An 18,047-nucleotide genomic window follows, 5' to 3' on the forward strand; every position below is an offset into this window, starting at 1 on the left:
TGGTTGTTGTTGACTTTTCCCTTGGCCAGCAAGTGAACCGAAAGATTACTTTGATTGCTGCTGTTACGTGCGGTGCGTACCATGGGCCTGTTTGGGAGTTTGCCCTGGCAACCTACCTCCCTCGGCCCCTGGGGGATCCCCTGGACGATGTTATCACACACTTGGTGTCAAAAGAAGAGCTCCTATGCTCTCTCCTCCCTTCCCCACCCCATAAATCCTACTTTCTCAGCTATTTGGCTACCGTAGCCAGGGTGTCCGAGGGCATACTGGGCTTCTGAAGGATTTCTTCTCCCAGCCCCTTTACAAAGTAAGTCTGGTCCCCCTCTGCCTCTGTGAGAAGGGCTCAGGCATCTTGGCTCTCGCTTGGGCAGCAATGTGGGCCGTGCCACGGCTAAGCCAACGGGTTTTACTCTGAATGTGTCAGTAGCCCAAGGCATCGCTTAGCTGTGTCTCGCTGTCACCGTGTGCGCTGCTCCCGGCCCGTATGCAGCTATCTTCTCGTTTGTGACTCGGGTGTCAGAGTTTCTGAAGCGGGGATTAACTTTCTGTGCTGTGTCTCCCTGGTGCTGCACCAGTGAGCCAGTGACTGCAGCTTGTGGGTGGTTTAGTTTGGTTGCTAAAAAGTAAGAGAAAAGGCACAAAATCTGCTTGTAAGAGTGTCTTTGTGGACTGTGTGAAGGATCTGCACGTGCCTCAGCTGCTTTTAAATATCACTGCCCCTTCCTGGGTCAGGACACGTGTCCTGTTTAAAGTTGTGTTACCTCCCACATCTTAAGGCTCAGTCTAATTCCTTTTGTGGTTTGAAGCACATTGAGTGAGCCCAGTAGGTTACACCTCTTAGCAGCACCACCTCGCTCACGCTGTGCTGTAAACAGAGTTTGCTGCTGCTGCTTAGATCACCCTTGTGCATTTGCATTCATCGTTTTGTAATTTTTGATTTGAATTTATCTGATGTACCTAAGGCCATTATAGGGTCCTCACTGTTACAATGTGAGTGATTCACAATCCACAATGCAGCGATTTCCTTCCCTTCCGATAACTCCATCATAGAAGGAGGGAGCAGAAGTGATATGAGTTTACTTATAAAGAGGCCAGACAATACACTGGATAAAGAATGGGCTAAACTGATTCTCCTTTTTAAAAGCAGCACTAAAGAAAATAAGAATTATATTCTCATTGTTGGACCCTGCCACTTTACTGGACCTTACTTTTAAAATCCTCCTCTTTTCAGTCAACCCCCTTTTCTCTTATCTCTTCATAGTTTTGGATTACCATCAGTTTAGGCATCAGTACTGAGCTGCCAAATAGGTCCCCAGAAAATTGTTATTGACAAGAGAGGACTTATTAAACTGGAAGATATTTAAAGAGTCATATTCTTGTGCAAACAAATATTTTATGTTGATGATATTTAATGTTTTGATTTGCAATCTAATAACTTAAAATGGGTACATATAAAAATTAATTACAAGTTAAATTAATTGTTAATGATTAATGCAATAACCACAGTATAATTAATGGTGATGGTTAAAAGTTAATTGTTAAATAATATAATTAGAAATTAATTATAAATTACATATTGACCTGAAAGCGTGATCAGCCATCAGACTGCTGATATGGGAATCTCTGACATTTCCAATACTTTTTTTTTTTTTCAACATGAAAACAATATCTGAGTCCCAAATGTAAGAGTAGGAGTTAGTAAAAGTTACTTGAATATGCCTGAAAACCAGGCAGGCTTAGGTTTTACATGACAAACTGTTTCAGCGGCTCACTAATTTCTAGCCTGTATGCTGCAGGGTAATCAGTGCAATTCCCAGGAAATCCGTGAAGGTTTTAATGAGCCGTGACATGTTCAGTGCACACTGAGCATGAAGCAGTGCAGTGTGAGGAAGCTTTTGGCAAAGGCTGATGCGCATAGATCCTGGCTCCTCAGGAGCCAGCTGCTAATCCTGACACTTGCCCAGGGAACTCGAATAGTGGGAACTCTGTACCACCTCGGTTCAGCTCTTTCTCTGTAAAATTACTGTATCCATAATCTACCTCATTCATAAATATATTTGCTAAACAAGTTTCCCATACTGTTGCTTTTTTAGGATACTTGGTGTAGGTGTTTCTGCTAGAACACTTTTGTTCTTTATTAGAGGACAGGGTAAACCCTAATTTTTCCAAGATTCAATTTTTGCAAAAGTCACTGATCTCAAAGGTATATATACCATTGTTTTCTGGGTGTGTGGATCAAAACCTTCACTTAGCTAAAGTGATTCTGACTTTTTGTAGATACTCGCTCTTGTGGTTTTGTAGATAGCATAAAAACCTGAATCTATTCTTTTAAGTTTTAGAGCTTCACTTTTACACTGAACTGTTGGATAGATATTTAGGAAGGGAAGCTACACGCTGACAAACCATGTCCATAGCAAGCTCACAGAGTCATCCCAGTGACATCTGTAAACAAAACTGGGGAGAAAGGTGGCTATTCATTTGAGCCCAAGGAAACGATGTTCATTTCAGATTTCAGCATCCTAAATGTAATACTTTCGACTGGGAGCTACTTTATTTTTTTAATTTGGTGGTCCAGTGTTTTGGATTGCTATGCTCGAACTTTAAAGGAATGATTTTATTTTAATCCATTCTAATATGTAAAGCCAAGTATCATATTCTTACAAAGTCAAAGACCAAGAAATTTCATGTAAAAACATGTAAGTGAAGCCAACTCTTCCTCAGTCAGACACCCCCCCCCCCTGCTCGTCAGAATTGCAGCATTGAGACTCCATAAGCAAAACCGAGAGTGAATGAAAACTCAAGCAAAATTTGTAACAGGAAGGATATCTTTTATTAGGTCAACTAATGCAGCTAAAAATAAGAAACAGACATACTTTTGTGTACACAAACACCCTGGCATGCACAGACATGAAATTGGATTTGATTTTTGTTAAATAAACACCAATGCATGTATTAAAATGAACAGAGAAAGGGGGCAGCTACTGGCAGATGGGGCAGATTTTTTAAATTCTTGTTGCTGAAGTGCTCTTAGTATCATGGGTGAAGAAACTTGCCCATGGCACTCTTTGTGTTGCCTGGATCCTTTTAAGAGTTGTTCCTTTCCATTGAAAACTTGCTGAGTTTGGGGGAACAAGCGCTGGGGAATGATGTACTGAGCACTATGATGAAAGTAGCCCAGAAACAAGATGCGGTGGCTTTCAAGAGGTTCCTCCCTTCCTTCCCCCCCTTAAACCACACACAAAAACACATCCTAGGTGGTCGAGGAGGCATTGCCTAGAAGTACAAAGTGCCTGAATTGCACATGTGATTGTTACACTGGGATAAAAGCTGGAGTTGGGACTAGGGCAGATCCCGCTGCTTCAGTATTTGTACTTTTTGAAAAGCCAATTTGGCAAGCAGCATAACAAGAGCCTAACAAGTGGATGGACATATGGGGAGGCAAAATAATTGTGCATTAGGAAGACTGTGCAGATGTGAGCTGAAGTAAGGGCGTAACTCCATATGGCGCATTGCTGACCTTCAGTTGGTGCCTGAATGACGGTACGCAGTGCGGGTCGCACCATCTGAGGGATGCTGTACTGGGAGTGGGGCTGAAACCAGACAGAACTGGATTTGCGCAGATCGTCTGCTTCCTAGAAAACAATAAAGCAGCTACCAACAGCTGTTGTGCCTGAGATCACCCTGGTATTACTGCACCCACCTTGCAACTCAGACACCTTCCCTGAAACCCTTAGCGTATGCCGTGCTTCAGGGACAAAAATACTGAATGCTGTTACCACTACTAAAGTGATGGTGGCTTGGCTCTTGATCCCTGTTAATCCCCTGTGCAGGGAGAGCATAGGTGAGTGTGCAGGATACCCGATTTCTGTCCATGTTCTCTGTGGTTTAAAAGCCTTTATATGCCTTTGGAGAGGAAATTACTTAATCCTTTCAAACACAGAATATTAAAAATCCTGTGGTTAACATGTTTATTTGAGAAACATGATGGATTTTTTTTTTTTTTTTTAGACTAACCCCAGAGGGATGTGCACGTTAGGTAGAATAGATATGGCACCCTGTTGTTAGGAAAGTGTGATGAGTGGAGGGCTTAATTCTTCAACCTAGAAATCCTTTGATGAAATACACTTGATAAGTCCAAACTATGACTTATGATTTATTATCATTTGTTCCTCCCTTTCCCTTTCGGCTGTTAATCCAAACACTGGCTAAGAGTTCGGCCTCATTTTATCAGTGGCTGCTGGAAGCACTCGGGAGGATTTGCTCCAGTATTCACCAGAAGTCTTTGATATATGAGATTGTAGGCTAACACCGATAATCTTTTGTGAGGAAGTGTCACAATACATACATCGATCATCCAAGCCTCTATCTGTCAGACTCTCCCAACCCAACCGTATTTTTCATGACACAATGCGGCGCATGGCCTTTAAATTACCCATCTGTCTGACAAATCAGTGAGTGTGGCAGAAACTGGCAGCAGTTTGACGTCGCCTATCACTTTAACTGAAGTGAAAGTAATGCAAACAGATTTATGGGATCCCCTTTGATTATAGACTATGAATATATTTGGAATTGATGTTTGGGAGAGAGACACAACAGAGAGGCAGGAAAGGCTTGTAGGCAAAAGCACTAATGTTGGGTTTGCAGCTTTGCACTTACTATGAGGGAGATTGTGTTCTTAATTTTTTCTCTCCACGTATGTTACATCTCAAGTGAATACCTCTGACTTTTTTTCTGTTTGTTTTTTTTTTCCTGGGTGATTATTTAGCTGTTCTAAATTCATAACTTTATAAATATCAAGGCTGAGTTTTCTTAAAAGTATTTGTAGTACAGCTATCAAATATATCTGTAGTGTTCACTGCATAGCAGTAAATATTGCTGAATTTCCAAGTGTGCTCTGAATACAATAGAGCACAGCAGAATACAAATGGCTGTTGTAAGCTGACGAGGATGGCTGCTCACTGCAGTGCTGGTGAGGACTTGAGTTCTCTAATGGAGTAGACCAAAGCACTGACTTGGGTTTTTTTGATCCAATGGTTTATCTCTGTTGCAGAAGTAACCAAGACCTTGGCTTTTGCCCTTTAATGCCTCCATGCAGAGGCTCTGGCCCTAGAATAGTACTGCCTTGAACCTGCTTCATAACCAAAGTCTGCTGTAACAAGCCTCCTTTTTTAGAAAGGGGATTTTCTCCTACTTTTTGAGGCTGTTTAAGTGTAGTGGTGAATTTGTGATGGTGAAAGCTGGGACTGAGAACTACTGAGTATGTCTCACGTACAGGCAACAACACGCCCATTCAAACAACATTTGGCTGCAGCTGAGCCCTTGAAGCCTTGAGCCATCCAGTCCAAGTAAGTGGTAGGGTGGTACCCTTTGGGCGTTAGTACATCTGTTGAATCATTTTCTGAGCTCTCTGGAGCTTACACAAGCTTCTCTTGATACTCTGCTTGAGTTTCTTCAGAGAAGCCATAGACTTAAGTGATTCCCTTCTTTTTAAAGGAATAGTTTTCATGAACAAAGATGCAGGCATTGGGAGTCACTTAACAAAACAGATAGTTGTGGTTCAGCTGTGATAGCTTTTGCCTGGATTCCAGGGGAAATTGTGATTTGTGGGGTGGCCACAGAAACTCAGCCCATTCCCTAAACACCTTCAGAGTTCCCTCATGCCAGGCAGCACTGAGCTAGCAGCGATCTGTCGCTGGTGAGGGTTCTTGTGTTCCCCTGTTATCACAGCCATTGGTAGCTATGGGGATCATGATCTACAGCTGTTTAGCTCCGAGAAAAGCTTTTCTAAATCCAGAGTCCTCCTCCTGAATTTTGCCTGGGGGATGTTGGCATAACCTCGAGCTGAATTTGGTTTGTTGATTCCAGCATACAGCCTAAACCTCTGGCCGGGCATCGTGGCTCTGTGGGTCTTTCAAAACAATGGGGGGAAGATGCCTTCTGGGGCAGATATTTTCTAAACAAACCAAACAGGTTTTTTTGTTTTCCCCCAGCTAGCATTTGCCTTGGAAAGAGAGAAACAGGTAACATTGCCTCCATGATAAACCGTAGAGGCCATTTTCATTAGGATGATTGCTACATGGAACAAAACAGGCCTGCTGCACAAAGGAAAAGGTGCTGGCAAATGGAGTTCATCACTGATGGGATGGGTACTTTCCAGCCCACGTTACTCATTTGGAAACCACATCCCAGCTCCTGTAAATGGGCTGTTGGCAGTGTCACTCCTGCATTTTCAGGCAGTCTTCGTCTCCAGCCTTTGTACATGATGATGAGAGGCCTCTTTGACTTCCAGGCGCAGGCTTCTGCCAAGCAGAAGTGGCAGCTGAGTTCTTGCATAAGCATGTCCTCCCACCTCCCTAGCTGAGGAAGTGGAGACAGTGATGCCAAGGGTTGCATCTCCTCACACAAGGTTGTGTCTGCAGGATTTCGTGAGGCCTCCGCAGAAATAGCGGGGCAGTTTGTAACAAAACTTAGGGGTTGTGGGGAGGAACAAGTACAGCAGACAGCAGAGATCTTGGTGTATGACTGAGGTTGCCATGTAGGTGTTGAAGTGCCCAGGAGCCTCTGGCTGCTCCCCTCAGGGAAGGCTAGGTGGTCTTTGGGGTCGGTCTGTCTGTCTCTCTCCCTGTCTGGAACTTGCTTAGTGGGAACCCATGCAAAGCTTCGTTTTGGTTAAAGGAAACCCTGATATATTTGTGTTTAGCCCCTAGCAGACTAGGAGATACCCAGTGCTTGCTGTTTTTTCAAACCCAAGCTACTCCTGTTTTAAAATCTCCCTCCACAGTTCTCCCTTGAGGTCCTGCCTGCCTGCATCCCACATTCATTCTGGAAACACACTCATTGGAGAGCCCTTTGTGCAAGTCCCACACCTTGTTGGTGTTTGTGAGGGAAGCCACATCTACATTTGGAGCACAGAAGACAGATGTACTATCCCAGTGTAGTGTTCAAAGCATGGACAGCAGCTAGGCTAGTATCACAGTGAAAAGGAAAGCTACAGATGGTGTCTTTGCTAAGGATTGTTCCTCTGGTTTAATCCTGTCTCAGCTATGAGTTTTTTTCAAGCACAGCTTTGTCAGTCAGGGATCTCACCAAGGCAGGCATGACTTTGGTGGAGCTGTGGCTTTAGGCATGTTCTGCATAGCTCTAGTAGCAGAGCAGAGGGCACATGTGAGCAAAGTTACACTCGTGTCCCTTTTGGTTTAAACCAGTCCTAGGCTGGTCTCTGTAGGCAGGAGCTCTGAAACCCAAGGAAAGCATTGGTTTCTAGTTCTGACCTTCAGTACAGCATGGTCTGAATGTCATGTCTAGGACTCAGTGAATGATACTGGATGAAAATCTCTAAGTGCAGCCTGGCCCCTCTGCTTACAGTCCCTTTGGCTAGCTGCTGATGAGTCAAAACACCTGCTTTTTATGAATAATGAATTTTTCTTTACCTCTAGGGAAGATGCATAAACTTCACTCGGGTGAAATCGGATGGAACCTCTGCCCCTTACAGCCCACCACCGAAGCTGCCGCGGCGTGACGATGTTCCTCTCAACAATGCTCCAAGGAATCCTTCTCCTCCTGTGTCTCTGCAGCCCCCTTCCAGGCAGCCACCTCCTGGACCACCCCCATCCCGAGCCCCTCCTGGACCTCCTCCTTCACGCCCACCCCCTCAGCCCATGGCTTAGAGTGCAGCAAAACCCTGATCGACAAAACATGTCTCTGCTGAACACGGCATATTTATTGAGTATTGGTTTACAGTTAAAGATATCAGAATTTGTTGCTGGTCAGCAAAAAAAAGAAGAAAGAAAAAAAAAAGAAATTGCCAAGTGTCAATTTTAGTGTATGAATATATTTATACCACACGTGCTGAGTAAACATTCAGTGGATAGATTCAGAGCTATGGCATATAGAAACAAACCAAAATGATCCTCTAGATTCAGTAGCAGCTTTTGTATGTATACATTTGAAGATCTATTTACATATGACATTTGTCTGACTTGGTATGTCAGATCATTCATTAATAACTTTAGCTGGTACATGTGCATCAGTTGGTTTGATAGCTGCCACCTGCAAGTTGGTTAAACATAGTTCATTGAGGAATTTGCTTGCTTTTCCCCAACGGTACTGCATCCAGATGTTAATATGGAACAATAATTGCAAAGATAACTTTCTGCCTTTTGGTTCTGCAGGTGGAATTTCCATGAAAGTTTATAAGGCGGCTATAACAATAATGAGATAAAATAGACTATGTGCCAATAATCTAGCAACAGTAATCTAGCATAGAAGAGAGGTATCTTTTTCTCCTGGGAAAATCAATTTTGAGCCTGCCATCTCTGCATATGTTTAGACTTGGCTGCATAAGATAGCCACTGAAGGCCAGATACTGGTTCTAGAAATCCAAACCTTGAACAAGACCTGTGTTCAGATTTGTCCGAAGTTCAGAGTAATTTTGAGAAAAACGTTTTGGCTAGGTGTTTAGTTTTCATTTACAGAAAACATGGTCCTAAATGGAGCAAATGTACATGCAGTTTGAGCATGAATGCTGTAATATGCGAACAGCATGTGTTAGTTATATCAGCAGCGTCGAGGGACTGATTCCACTGCTATTTAATTAGATAAATTTCCTTTTGATCTTCCTGCCAAGCAGAACTAGATCCTCTTGTGATTCAAACATGAATTCCTCTATGAGTAGCTCTTTCTTTAGACAGCTCAGATCCCACTAATAGGTAACCTTGCAGTCTACCTGTGGTTGAGAAGCATGGCGTGATGTGTCAGTATGAGCTTTTATCCCTGTTTTATATAATGTTTGGCTAGAGGGTTTCCCAAACATTGTGATTGCGCGCCCATGACCTCAATTCTGTGTGTCATCAGAAAGTGATGTGAGCACCCACACAGAGGTGGGAATTTATGACGCGGGACTGTGGGACAGCCCATGAATAGTGTTCACTAAGCAATACGTGGGTGGGTTGTGCCCAGATCAGTCCCTAGTGAATCAATATAACACCTGAGCTTGCTTCTCCACCACTACCTATTATATTGTATTGGAGAGGGTGGCTGCAAATCCTTATGCTGGTTCGCCTTGGCACTGGCTGTGTTATTAGGATAGTTGTAGAAATAATGTTTATGTTGCATTATAACACAGCATATACCTATCTCTCCATCTGTGTGTAGGTGTGGGTGTGTAGTACACCACAGTAGTTACTGGCACATAAGTCTAAGATGAAACACTAACTGTATTGTGCAGTTACTCCAGATTTAAGGCCTCTTCATGCAGTTGTTACAGGCATATAAAGTTGCAGTGGTACAAATAGAAATCAGGCTTACTATTTCTAGTGGAAGTCCCACTTGCAGAACACCATACCAAGCTCTCATCGGTCTATGCTGATCACTGTGACATGCCGTGTGTATGCAGCTGAGGCTGTCAAAGATAAACTCAGAAGAACCACAGAGCCTCTTTCTCCTCTTGCACTGCTCTGCTCTCTAGAGTTATGCTCTTACCTCATGTATATTGGTGCAGGTAGTGGAATCACACTCGTGGGTGCCAGCTGGCTTTGGAGCCATTCTTAATTTAGGCCTGAGCCAGCAAAGCACTTCTGCATGCATTAAAATGTCCTGCAGGTCAAGAGGAACATCCTTATGCCCAAGTACTTCGCTGACCTGTGACTTCATTGTGATCAGAAAGGAGAATTGGGATGCACTCGACCCTACCCTCATTCTTTTTAGTCACTTGAATAGGGTCTGCATAATTTGGTCCATAAGAATGGATTTCTGTTTGGAGGAGAGAGAAGTGTGTGTGTATGTGTGTTTGTGTGCCTGTGTTTGTGTGTGGGAACTGTGTAGGTTTTTGTTTGGTTTCTCTTCCTTTACAAAAATTGCTCAGAGAGTAGCACTCCTATGAATGGAAAGGCCTTTTGCAGCCAGTGTGACACATAGTCATCGCTTACTTATCTCCGTTTGTTCAGTTGAAAGGTGAGACTAAAACATGTCCAATTTTCCACTGCAGTTCTGGTGAAGCTCCACTTTTGACACCAGTGAAAGGAATGGGATGACTGCAGTGCGGTGGTAGGGATCTGGATGTGGAGGAAGGTGCTTTACAAGCAGAGATCATTGGCTGACATTATTTTGGTCGTATGGAAGCCCATGCGAAATAAACTTGCTGGGTCTGTTGTAATGCGTATGTACAGTTGAACCTAACAGCTTCTCATGTTGGCTGTCTAAGAATAATTAGGCAGCAAACGCTAACCAGGAATTGAAATGGCAGAGGGTAATAAAACGGATTCCCCTGCCAGGAAAAAACATGGCATTTGAGGTTTAGCTGCTTGTGGGAGTGGGGCAGATCACTACTCTGTAGATGCCAAGTCTCTTATCAGTAGGCAGTGATGAGATTGAAACAATGGTGGAGCTCACAAATGATGTAATAATAAAAGAGAAAACTTGCTTACAGAATTACTATCTGCTAATAAAGTTGAACTGATGGGTCAGGAGCAAACTTTAGCTAATGAAAAAAAGCCTGGGAGCCAGATTTTGTATTATCTTGCACCTTTACAGATCTTGAGAGGGGTCAGTAGATTTGCTGCAGATTTGCATTTATGTTAACGTTGGTAGAATTTGACTCGCGTCCAGTGAGAATGGAGGTGTTGGCTTAGGGAGCGCTTCCCACAGTCACACATCCAGCATGCCTGTTGTTTGCAGTTGAGGGGAATATTCTTCTTTGCTGGAATAGCCAGTCTTGCAGAGATAACAGATACTAACAATTTCTGCATAACTTGCAAGAGCAGTGAGGATGGGAGTGGTTTGGGCTTCCAGGTGATCAGATCCATAGGTGATGAAGCAGGAAGCACCATGAATTTGAAAATTAGATTCAGCATAAATGGAGTTCCCAACATTTTCACTATATAAAATTAAGCATTTGGTGTGTAACTCAAGTTTTGGCTGCAGCTCCTGTGATGGGAGCACTGCAGGTTTAGTTTGTCGCTAAAGTAGGAAGAAGAGAAAGTAAACCTGAATTGAATTGCCTTTGCAAAGGTGGGGGCAGTGAATATGCTGCACTGGCTACAGAAAGGCCTTTTGGTTGTGTAGAAATGTACCCATTTGCAGTGATCTCAGGCACTATAACAATGCAGTAGGAGAAACTGGTTGCTATTGTACCGTCTGTTGAGCTTGATTGTTACCTGGTGTAAATCAACGTAGGCCAACTGAAATCGAGGCAGTAATACTGGTGTCTGAGAGCTGGCTCAAAATAAATGAAAGGACAAAATCCCTCTAACTGGCTTGATATTTCAATGCTTGTTTCAGTATGCTTGTATGTCAGTTGTGATTGCAGTAGTTACACTGCTAAGAAATGTTCTCATGTGGGATGATTCCCCTGTATTTTCCAGCATATAGCATCATTTGAAACATGCAAAAAGTGAGTATCTAATGCTTCCGCAAATCCAAGAGAAAAATGTGGATTCGGGGGACCTTTGGCTCACACTTAGCACAGATGTGAAATGACACAAGGTGCAAAGCAGCGGGGAGGGAAACCCCATGTGTTTAAAGCTGATACAGAACCACATTGATCAAAGCATATTTATGGCCATCTTTCAACCTCAGTGCATGTATTGCCATCTGTGGGAGTAGCCTGCAGAGCAGACGGTCCTAAATGTAAAAAGGAAAAAAAAGAAAGGAAAAGAATCTGCTCCTCATCTGAATGAGCGAGCATAACAATGAATGACATTATTTCATGAACTGTACCAGTTCAAATGCATGTGCACCTGGTGCTCCTAATGCTTTTTACTCCTGTTGGTCTTTAGACAACATGATCAGTAATATGCTTTCTCTCTTTAATAGTTTGCTGTTTTTATTGTTGTTATTTTGTTTTGTTTTTTAAAAAAACACATTTCACTGAGAAAACAGCCCTACTTCTGTAAATATAGAGTTTAATTTGGAGGAGACAGCAAACTTCTGGATGTTACTGCTGGACAGTTATTTATTAAAAGGGGCTTAAGGTGAATAAATACAGGTGGCTCAGGATACATGCATGCAAGTGTGATAATGCAGTATAGCATTTTCAGTTCTCTGTAGTTTTGGGGGAAGGGGAATTTTTGGGTCATCCTAGTTTGTTTAGAAGTTTGTTACTGATCTGATACTTTTGAATAATGCGATAGAGATTCCTAACATATAACAGTGCTTGAACAGATGTGTAGATTATGATAGATTTTTCATTTGGGGGGGGAGGGGGTAGTGAAGGAGAAATGTTTTCATTTTTAAGGGAAAAAAATGTACTGTACTAAACTTTTTTTAGAAAAAAGATGTGTGTTTTCAGAAACAGTGGGGATGTGGGCTGATAGACAGCCGGGGCATGGAGACGAGGGACAGAGGAAGCAGTTGGATTTTTGAGGGACAAAGAAGTTTTACATGGGGGTGTGGATTTGTTACTGGTACATGTGGTACAAATTTCTGTAACTGACATGCTGCTTCCATGTTATAATCATATAACCTTTATGCATTTTATGCGCCTGCTCCGTTTTTCTGAGAAAACCTTGCAAATGTAATGCCTGCATGCAAATGTGGGAGATGTAGCCAAAGTCTTATAATCCAACATAATGTAGCCTTAATGGATTCAAAATCAACAATAAAAGTGCTTACTGGTTAAACACTACAGAGAATTTCATTGCGGGTCATTTTAAGAGGGGATAAGCTTGTCTGTACCTGGTTTCTAATCAGCTCAGCCATCTGTTGGTCAGGAGGAGAACGTGGGGTTGGGCTGTCAGAATTCCCATCCCCAAGTTGGGAATTGCTGCTGATTCATTATTTGACTAGAGACAAGGGTATCTTGTGCCCCAGTTTCCTGTTTCTAGCCTGAGAATTTAAATCTTTGCCTAATTCAAAGGTAAGCCATCGTTTCTTGGAAACCCTTTTAGATCTCAGGTGACAGGATAGAAATGCTGAGTAAATTTCACTGGAGTCAGTGCTCCAACATTGACTGACACGTAGGGCAGGATCTGAACTTATCGTTGCTGTCTTGAAGAGAAGTCATCTAATGCACAGAAACAACAAACTAAAAGCCATGCAAGATAAGATGCTAGAGCTCAAGACTTTAGCAAAGAGAAATTCTATGGCAAATCCTACACCTGTGAAAAGACTGGAGTCACCAGGCTTCAAACACAACTACTGATTTTTAGGAGTCTTGCCTGAAGGATGCAGGACTTGATCATAAGACCCCTTCTCCCTCCCTGTCTCTGAAGCTAGTTTTTTCTTCCCTCCCTGCTGCTAATGCTTCCTCTATCTCTTCGAGCCCCATTCTGGGGGGGCAGGGCGGGGGGCTGGTGGAAACATAAGACAGGCAAGAAGGTCAACAGGGGTAGGCCACAAAAATCTCCAACCCCAGCAGGCTGCAATTATGGGTAATCAAGCCTGCTGCAAAGCTGCTGAGCTGTGCTACGCACTCGGTCTGCCCAGCATGGCAGCCACAGCCATGTGTGCAGTGGGAAAGGAAGCTGTTCCTTGCACACACACAGCCCCCTGAGCCCACGTGACCCTCATCTGCAAAAACGGTGGGCACTGATTTTTGGGGGTCTGGTAGCCATATGAAGTCATCGTGGCAAAGCAGGTGGGAGCTGTGTGGTAGCTGAGCCGGTCACAACCCTCTCTCAGGCAGCTCCAACTGGTCGTGCTGCTAATGGGAGCTGAAATCCTTTGCCTGGAGCTGTAGTCCTCCCTTGTGGAGTCAGAAGCTCTGACAAAGAGCCCGGCTTGCTCACTCTGCTCCCCAAGCTGGCAAGACAATGCTCACCCAGAATGGTTTTGTGGCCTTCGCTCTTTTTTGTTCCTCCATCTGCTTCTTAGGCGAAAGGCAGGCTCGGGCTCTTGAAAGAGATCAGATAAAAGCGGTCCTGGAGCCAAGGCTCTGGACATTTTTGTTTTGCATTAACAAAAACCCGACACTGGCTGCAGCTGTGGCTGGTTAGGTTTATGCACGCCTGAGACAACAAAATTCAGATTTGACCTGAACTTCCCCAGAGACTGGGAATGTGCAGATCCAGGGCTTTGGTTACAGACTTGTCTATAAATAGCCTCTAGTGCTGATTTAGCATCCTTCATCAAACATACTTCACAGTCTCAGGAGTGGCATTTACATGTGAACATACACCAGCACGCCCTATTTGGCTGCATGGAAGTCAGTGGCAAGAATTTTACTGGCTTCAGCAATCCGAGCCAGGAACTGAAAAAATGCCCTTTCCCCCTATCCTCCTATTCCTTAAGAAACCACAGGCAGAGCATGTTGCCTGTGCTAGAATTTGTCTGATCTTTACTCTGTGAACGTACTTTGCCCTTTGGGTTAGGACTTACCTCAAGCTTCATCGGTTTCTGCAGCAAAGTTCCCCCCTCCCTGCACATTGAGAACCCCCCTTTCTCTGCAAGGGAGGGTACACTGGAATTTCCTAGCCAGGTATTGCTCTGATTTCTGACTGCAGCTCAGAAGAACTGTGAGACGATAGGATGAGATGAGATGAAAGGGTTCCCTGAAAGAAAGGGAACATCCTGCTGAAAGGTTTTGGCTGTGACATACATTGAGAAATGTTTCCTTTTAAGCTTTCAGAGATACAGGATTGTTGTGCATGGATAAATACGTCACTGAAGGTCCTTAGATAACCCCGTCTGTGTCTCTGCCACAGAGTTCACTGAAGTGAGCTCTCCTCATGCCAGTCTGTCACTGCCATGTAGCAGCTGAGTTGCCCTTCGTCCATGCTGGTGTCCTCCTGCATCCTGCTGAGCCTCTGGGCCATGGTTCTTGGGTGTGGACTGTCTGTTTCTTCATGATAGAAATAGGGGCCCTGCAGAAATGTCCTAGGTCCTGTGACCCAGAACACCTCACACTGGAGGTATACACGTTTCCCTCTGACGGCAGAGGGATATGGATTTAGAGCATGAGTCTTCCCAGAAGGCACAGGGGAACATAGCAGTCAAGACATATCACATGTAATAAACAGGTTACTAAATAAAGCGACTCTTTTCTCATTGATCATGGCTCATGCACTGTTAAGGTAAAATACTAAGTGCCCTCAAATGTTTTCTAGTCTCCATTTTTTTAAGTACGTAGGAAGATGTTTTGAGCTGAAAACAGGAGTCCCAAGATTCCCCTTCATCATGAAAAGCATTTTTGGCCAACCAAAACCAATGGGAAAATATGGCAAGCATATGTGGCAGCTCATCCTCTTCAAAACCGCAAATGTGGCTGCTTTGTGCCTCTCTTTCCTTGTGCATCAGGAATAGCTTAGTTAAAAGTGAACATGCCTAGATGTAGGGGTTAGTCCTGGTCAGCTTTAGGGTTTTTTTCTATTCTTTTCTGGATTTCTGACCCACCTGTGTAAGGTGTGTTGGGATCTTCAGCGCTAAGGGGATGCCAGTGCAGCAGTGATGCTGTTGGGCCTGGTGCCAGTTAGGAAATGCTGCAATGTCCTCAGCAGACAGGTGCCTTCAGAAGGTAGTTAATAACCCTTACAAGCTATCGTTATCATGACGGTAGACTTGGGTCTACCATGGGTCACCAGGAGCCACCTGCTCCAGAAATGCACGCAGCCCATGTCTGAGACACCACGAGTGACAGCCTGACCACCAGAACAGTCACAGAGACCCCGGTGGGGTCTGTCTCTTCCCAAGCTAGCAGGTACGGCCAGGTACTACTGGTGCCTCGCAGCACTTGTCTTTCTTTAGGGGAAAAAGTGGTCAGGGAGAAACTGCAGCTCTCTGCAGGCTCTGGAGTTTCCTAGCTCTCTCTATTTTTGGCAATACTAATGGTTTCTGCATCGCTGAAGTGACTCACAGGTCAAAATAGGAAATAGCTCATTTCCCTCCCGGCCACGTGCAGGAGCGAAGGAGCAGGTCTGCCTCTAACCCAGGCCAGCCAGGCCCTGCCCCGGGAGGAGCAGGCAGGATGCTTCCCAGGTGGCCTCAGACAGTGGCTCTGCCATGGTCTCCTGGAAGGTGTATCTGGAGGGTGAGTTTCCTGCATCCCCATGAATCCTGTTGTTCTCCTTTTCCTGAGCCATGCACAGGCAGTGGTTGTCTGCTCCTCGGGGGCCTGAGCTGCAGCCTGCTGGTGCCAAGAGGGGCTCCGAGGAGTTGACGGAGCACCCCTGGGTTCACCAACTCTGCAGAGTCGTTTTTGTGGGGTAGCACAGCCAGCATTAAGCCTTTCCATCCCTCCTGTGATGCTACTGCAGGCAAACCAGGCTATGGCTGTTTCTCTGCCCTCCGTTTTGTGCCTCAGTTTCCCTTGCTGTAAGGACAGAGCCCAGCTCTGGCTGCCTGAACTGTACAGCTCAGCACTGCTGGCCAGGCAGTTTCTGCAGCTGTAGCTATGGTGGCTCCTTTCAGACTCAGCAGCTGCCAGCTTTCCTCTCCGGGTACCTTTGCGGCTCCCCCTGGGGCAGAGGGAAGAGGTGAGAGAGGCTCCTGGTGCGGGCCATGCTCATGACTCACGTCTAGCATTCCAGTCTTTTTGGTAGTTCAGGAGCAGCCCCAACTCAACAGCAGGAAATAAGTGTAAAAGTAGCTCGTCGGTGTGTTTGCAGCCAAGCAAAGTGCATGATGTCTCTGCCAGGATCTGGCCCCAGCAGCCCCTTTCCTAACCAGCTCTTGGAGAGCTGCATGCAGAGGACAAGCTGTGGAGAAGCACTTGCCCCTGAAAGTCTGCTGCTGCTCAGACAGAGGGCTAATGGGAGCCCCCCAGAGCCTGTTGGCTTGTTATTGTAGGGTTGCCTGTGAGCCCCAAGATGCTCTGTCACTGCCTGCCTTTCGGCACAACACAGAGGGAGGTGCCGCGGAGGCCATGCTCTGAGCAGAGCTCTTCCACACCCCAGGGTGGAAAAGGGGCCGTAAGCAATTGCGGTGTCACTGTACCCCTGTCACCCTGGCTAGGCATCGCTTCGAGAGGTGGGGACCGGTGTCACTGTACCCCTGTCACCCTGGCTAGGCATCGCTTCGAGAGGTGGGGACTGGCGTCCCAGCAAGGCCCCTGGCTGCCCCAACCTCCCCTGCCCCTCTGCTGAGGGTGAATCCCCCCAGCGCTTGCTCCTGCCTCACCAATGGGCCCGGCAGCACAGCGTTTCCCCCTCCTCCTCGCCAGTGGGAATCCTGACCCTCCGGCTGCACAGAGCAAGGAAATAGTTAACGTGTGTTTGTCCTGGGAGGGCTGACAGAGCCTTTCCCAGCATGGGTGCTGTGAGCCCCAAATCAATGCCAGCCAGGAGATTCTCCTTGGCAGGGCTGCCACCCACAGAAGGGAGGCCACCGCACACAGGTGCGGGGATGTTATGGCGCATGGCACCACCCCAGAGCGGCCATTTGGGCTGCGGCCCGCTGACAGGGCCCAGTCCTCTGGTAAGGGCAGTACAGGGTTCTCCGGGGCTGAGGAGGGGGACGGCAGCCATGGTGGTCGGGGAGGCAGGCCTGGCCGGGCTGCCGCTGGAGGGCAGGGCTCGACAGCCTATTTCCCGTGGCGGAGCACCCCGCTTGGGCTTCTCCAGAGCAGAGAGGGAAATCAGCATTGCTTTAAAACAAAAAAAAATCTTTTTCAAGCTGGTTTTGCTGTGGAAACCCTGCTTAAACGGGCAGTTCCAGCTCCAGCAACAGCCTCTTCTACTGCCCACAAAGTGAATGTGCTGTCCAGGTGCTCTCTGTTTGTCTGTCCCGCCAAGGAGCAACTCCCTGGCTGTAAAACCCGAGGGCCACATTGCTGCCATTCTCTCTGGTCCTTCTCGCCTTCACCACCGACAAGCATCCGTCTGAGCCACCACAAGCATGAGGTCCACATGCTTGGCTGGGGCTTGCACAGTTACTAAGCGGGGAGCAGCTTGCTGCTGGAAATACATGCTCACCCTGGTAGATCAGGTTGCTTTTGACCATAGTGTTGCATGCTTGTAATCTTAGAAGGGAGTTAATACAGATGTGTGTCTAGGTGATTGACCTGCTTTATGTAGACACATGTGCACACACTCACATCAGGAGAGAGGACTGCCTTTTGCTAGACATGGAAATTGGAAATGGGCATTGTAAAAGTCCCCTGGGATAAGACTTTTCAT

The 18,047-nt window shown here is 45.6% G+C and overlaps 2 protein-coding genes across 3 annotated transcripts in view; both read left to right on the forward strand.

Annotated features, from left to right (window-relative positions):
• ANTXRL (ANTXR like) overlaps positions 1 to 12,622 on the forward strand; it is a 61,996-nt gene extending 49,374 nt beyond the window's left edge. For both annotated transcript variants that reach the window (XM_075504968.1, XM_075504967.1), the window contains one exon: positions 7,437 to 12,622. In XM_075504968.1, coding sequence (XP_075361083.1) covers positions 7,437 to 7,667 — 231 coding nt within the window. In that variant the 3' untranslated portion in view covers positions 7,668 to 12,622. The remainder of the gene's footprint in view (positions 1 to 7,436) is intronic.
• The window catches only part of WASHC2C (WASH complex subunit 2C), a 182,236-nt gene that overhangs the window by 18,319 nt on the left and 145,870 nt on the right, over positions 1 to 18,047 (forward strand). The window lies entirely within an intron of this gene.

The sequence above is a fragment of the Mycteria americana genome, chromosome 6, assembly GCF_035582795.1.
Source record: "Mycteria americana isolate JAX WOST 10 ecotype Jacksonville Zoo and Gardens chromosome 6, USCA_MyAme_1.0, whole genome shotgun sequence".
In the NCBI taxonomy this organism is placed as follows: Eukaryota; Metazoa; Chordata; class Aves; order Ciconiiformes; family Ciconiidae; genus Mycteria; species Mycteria americana.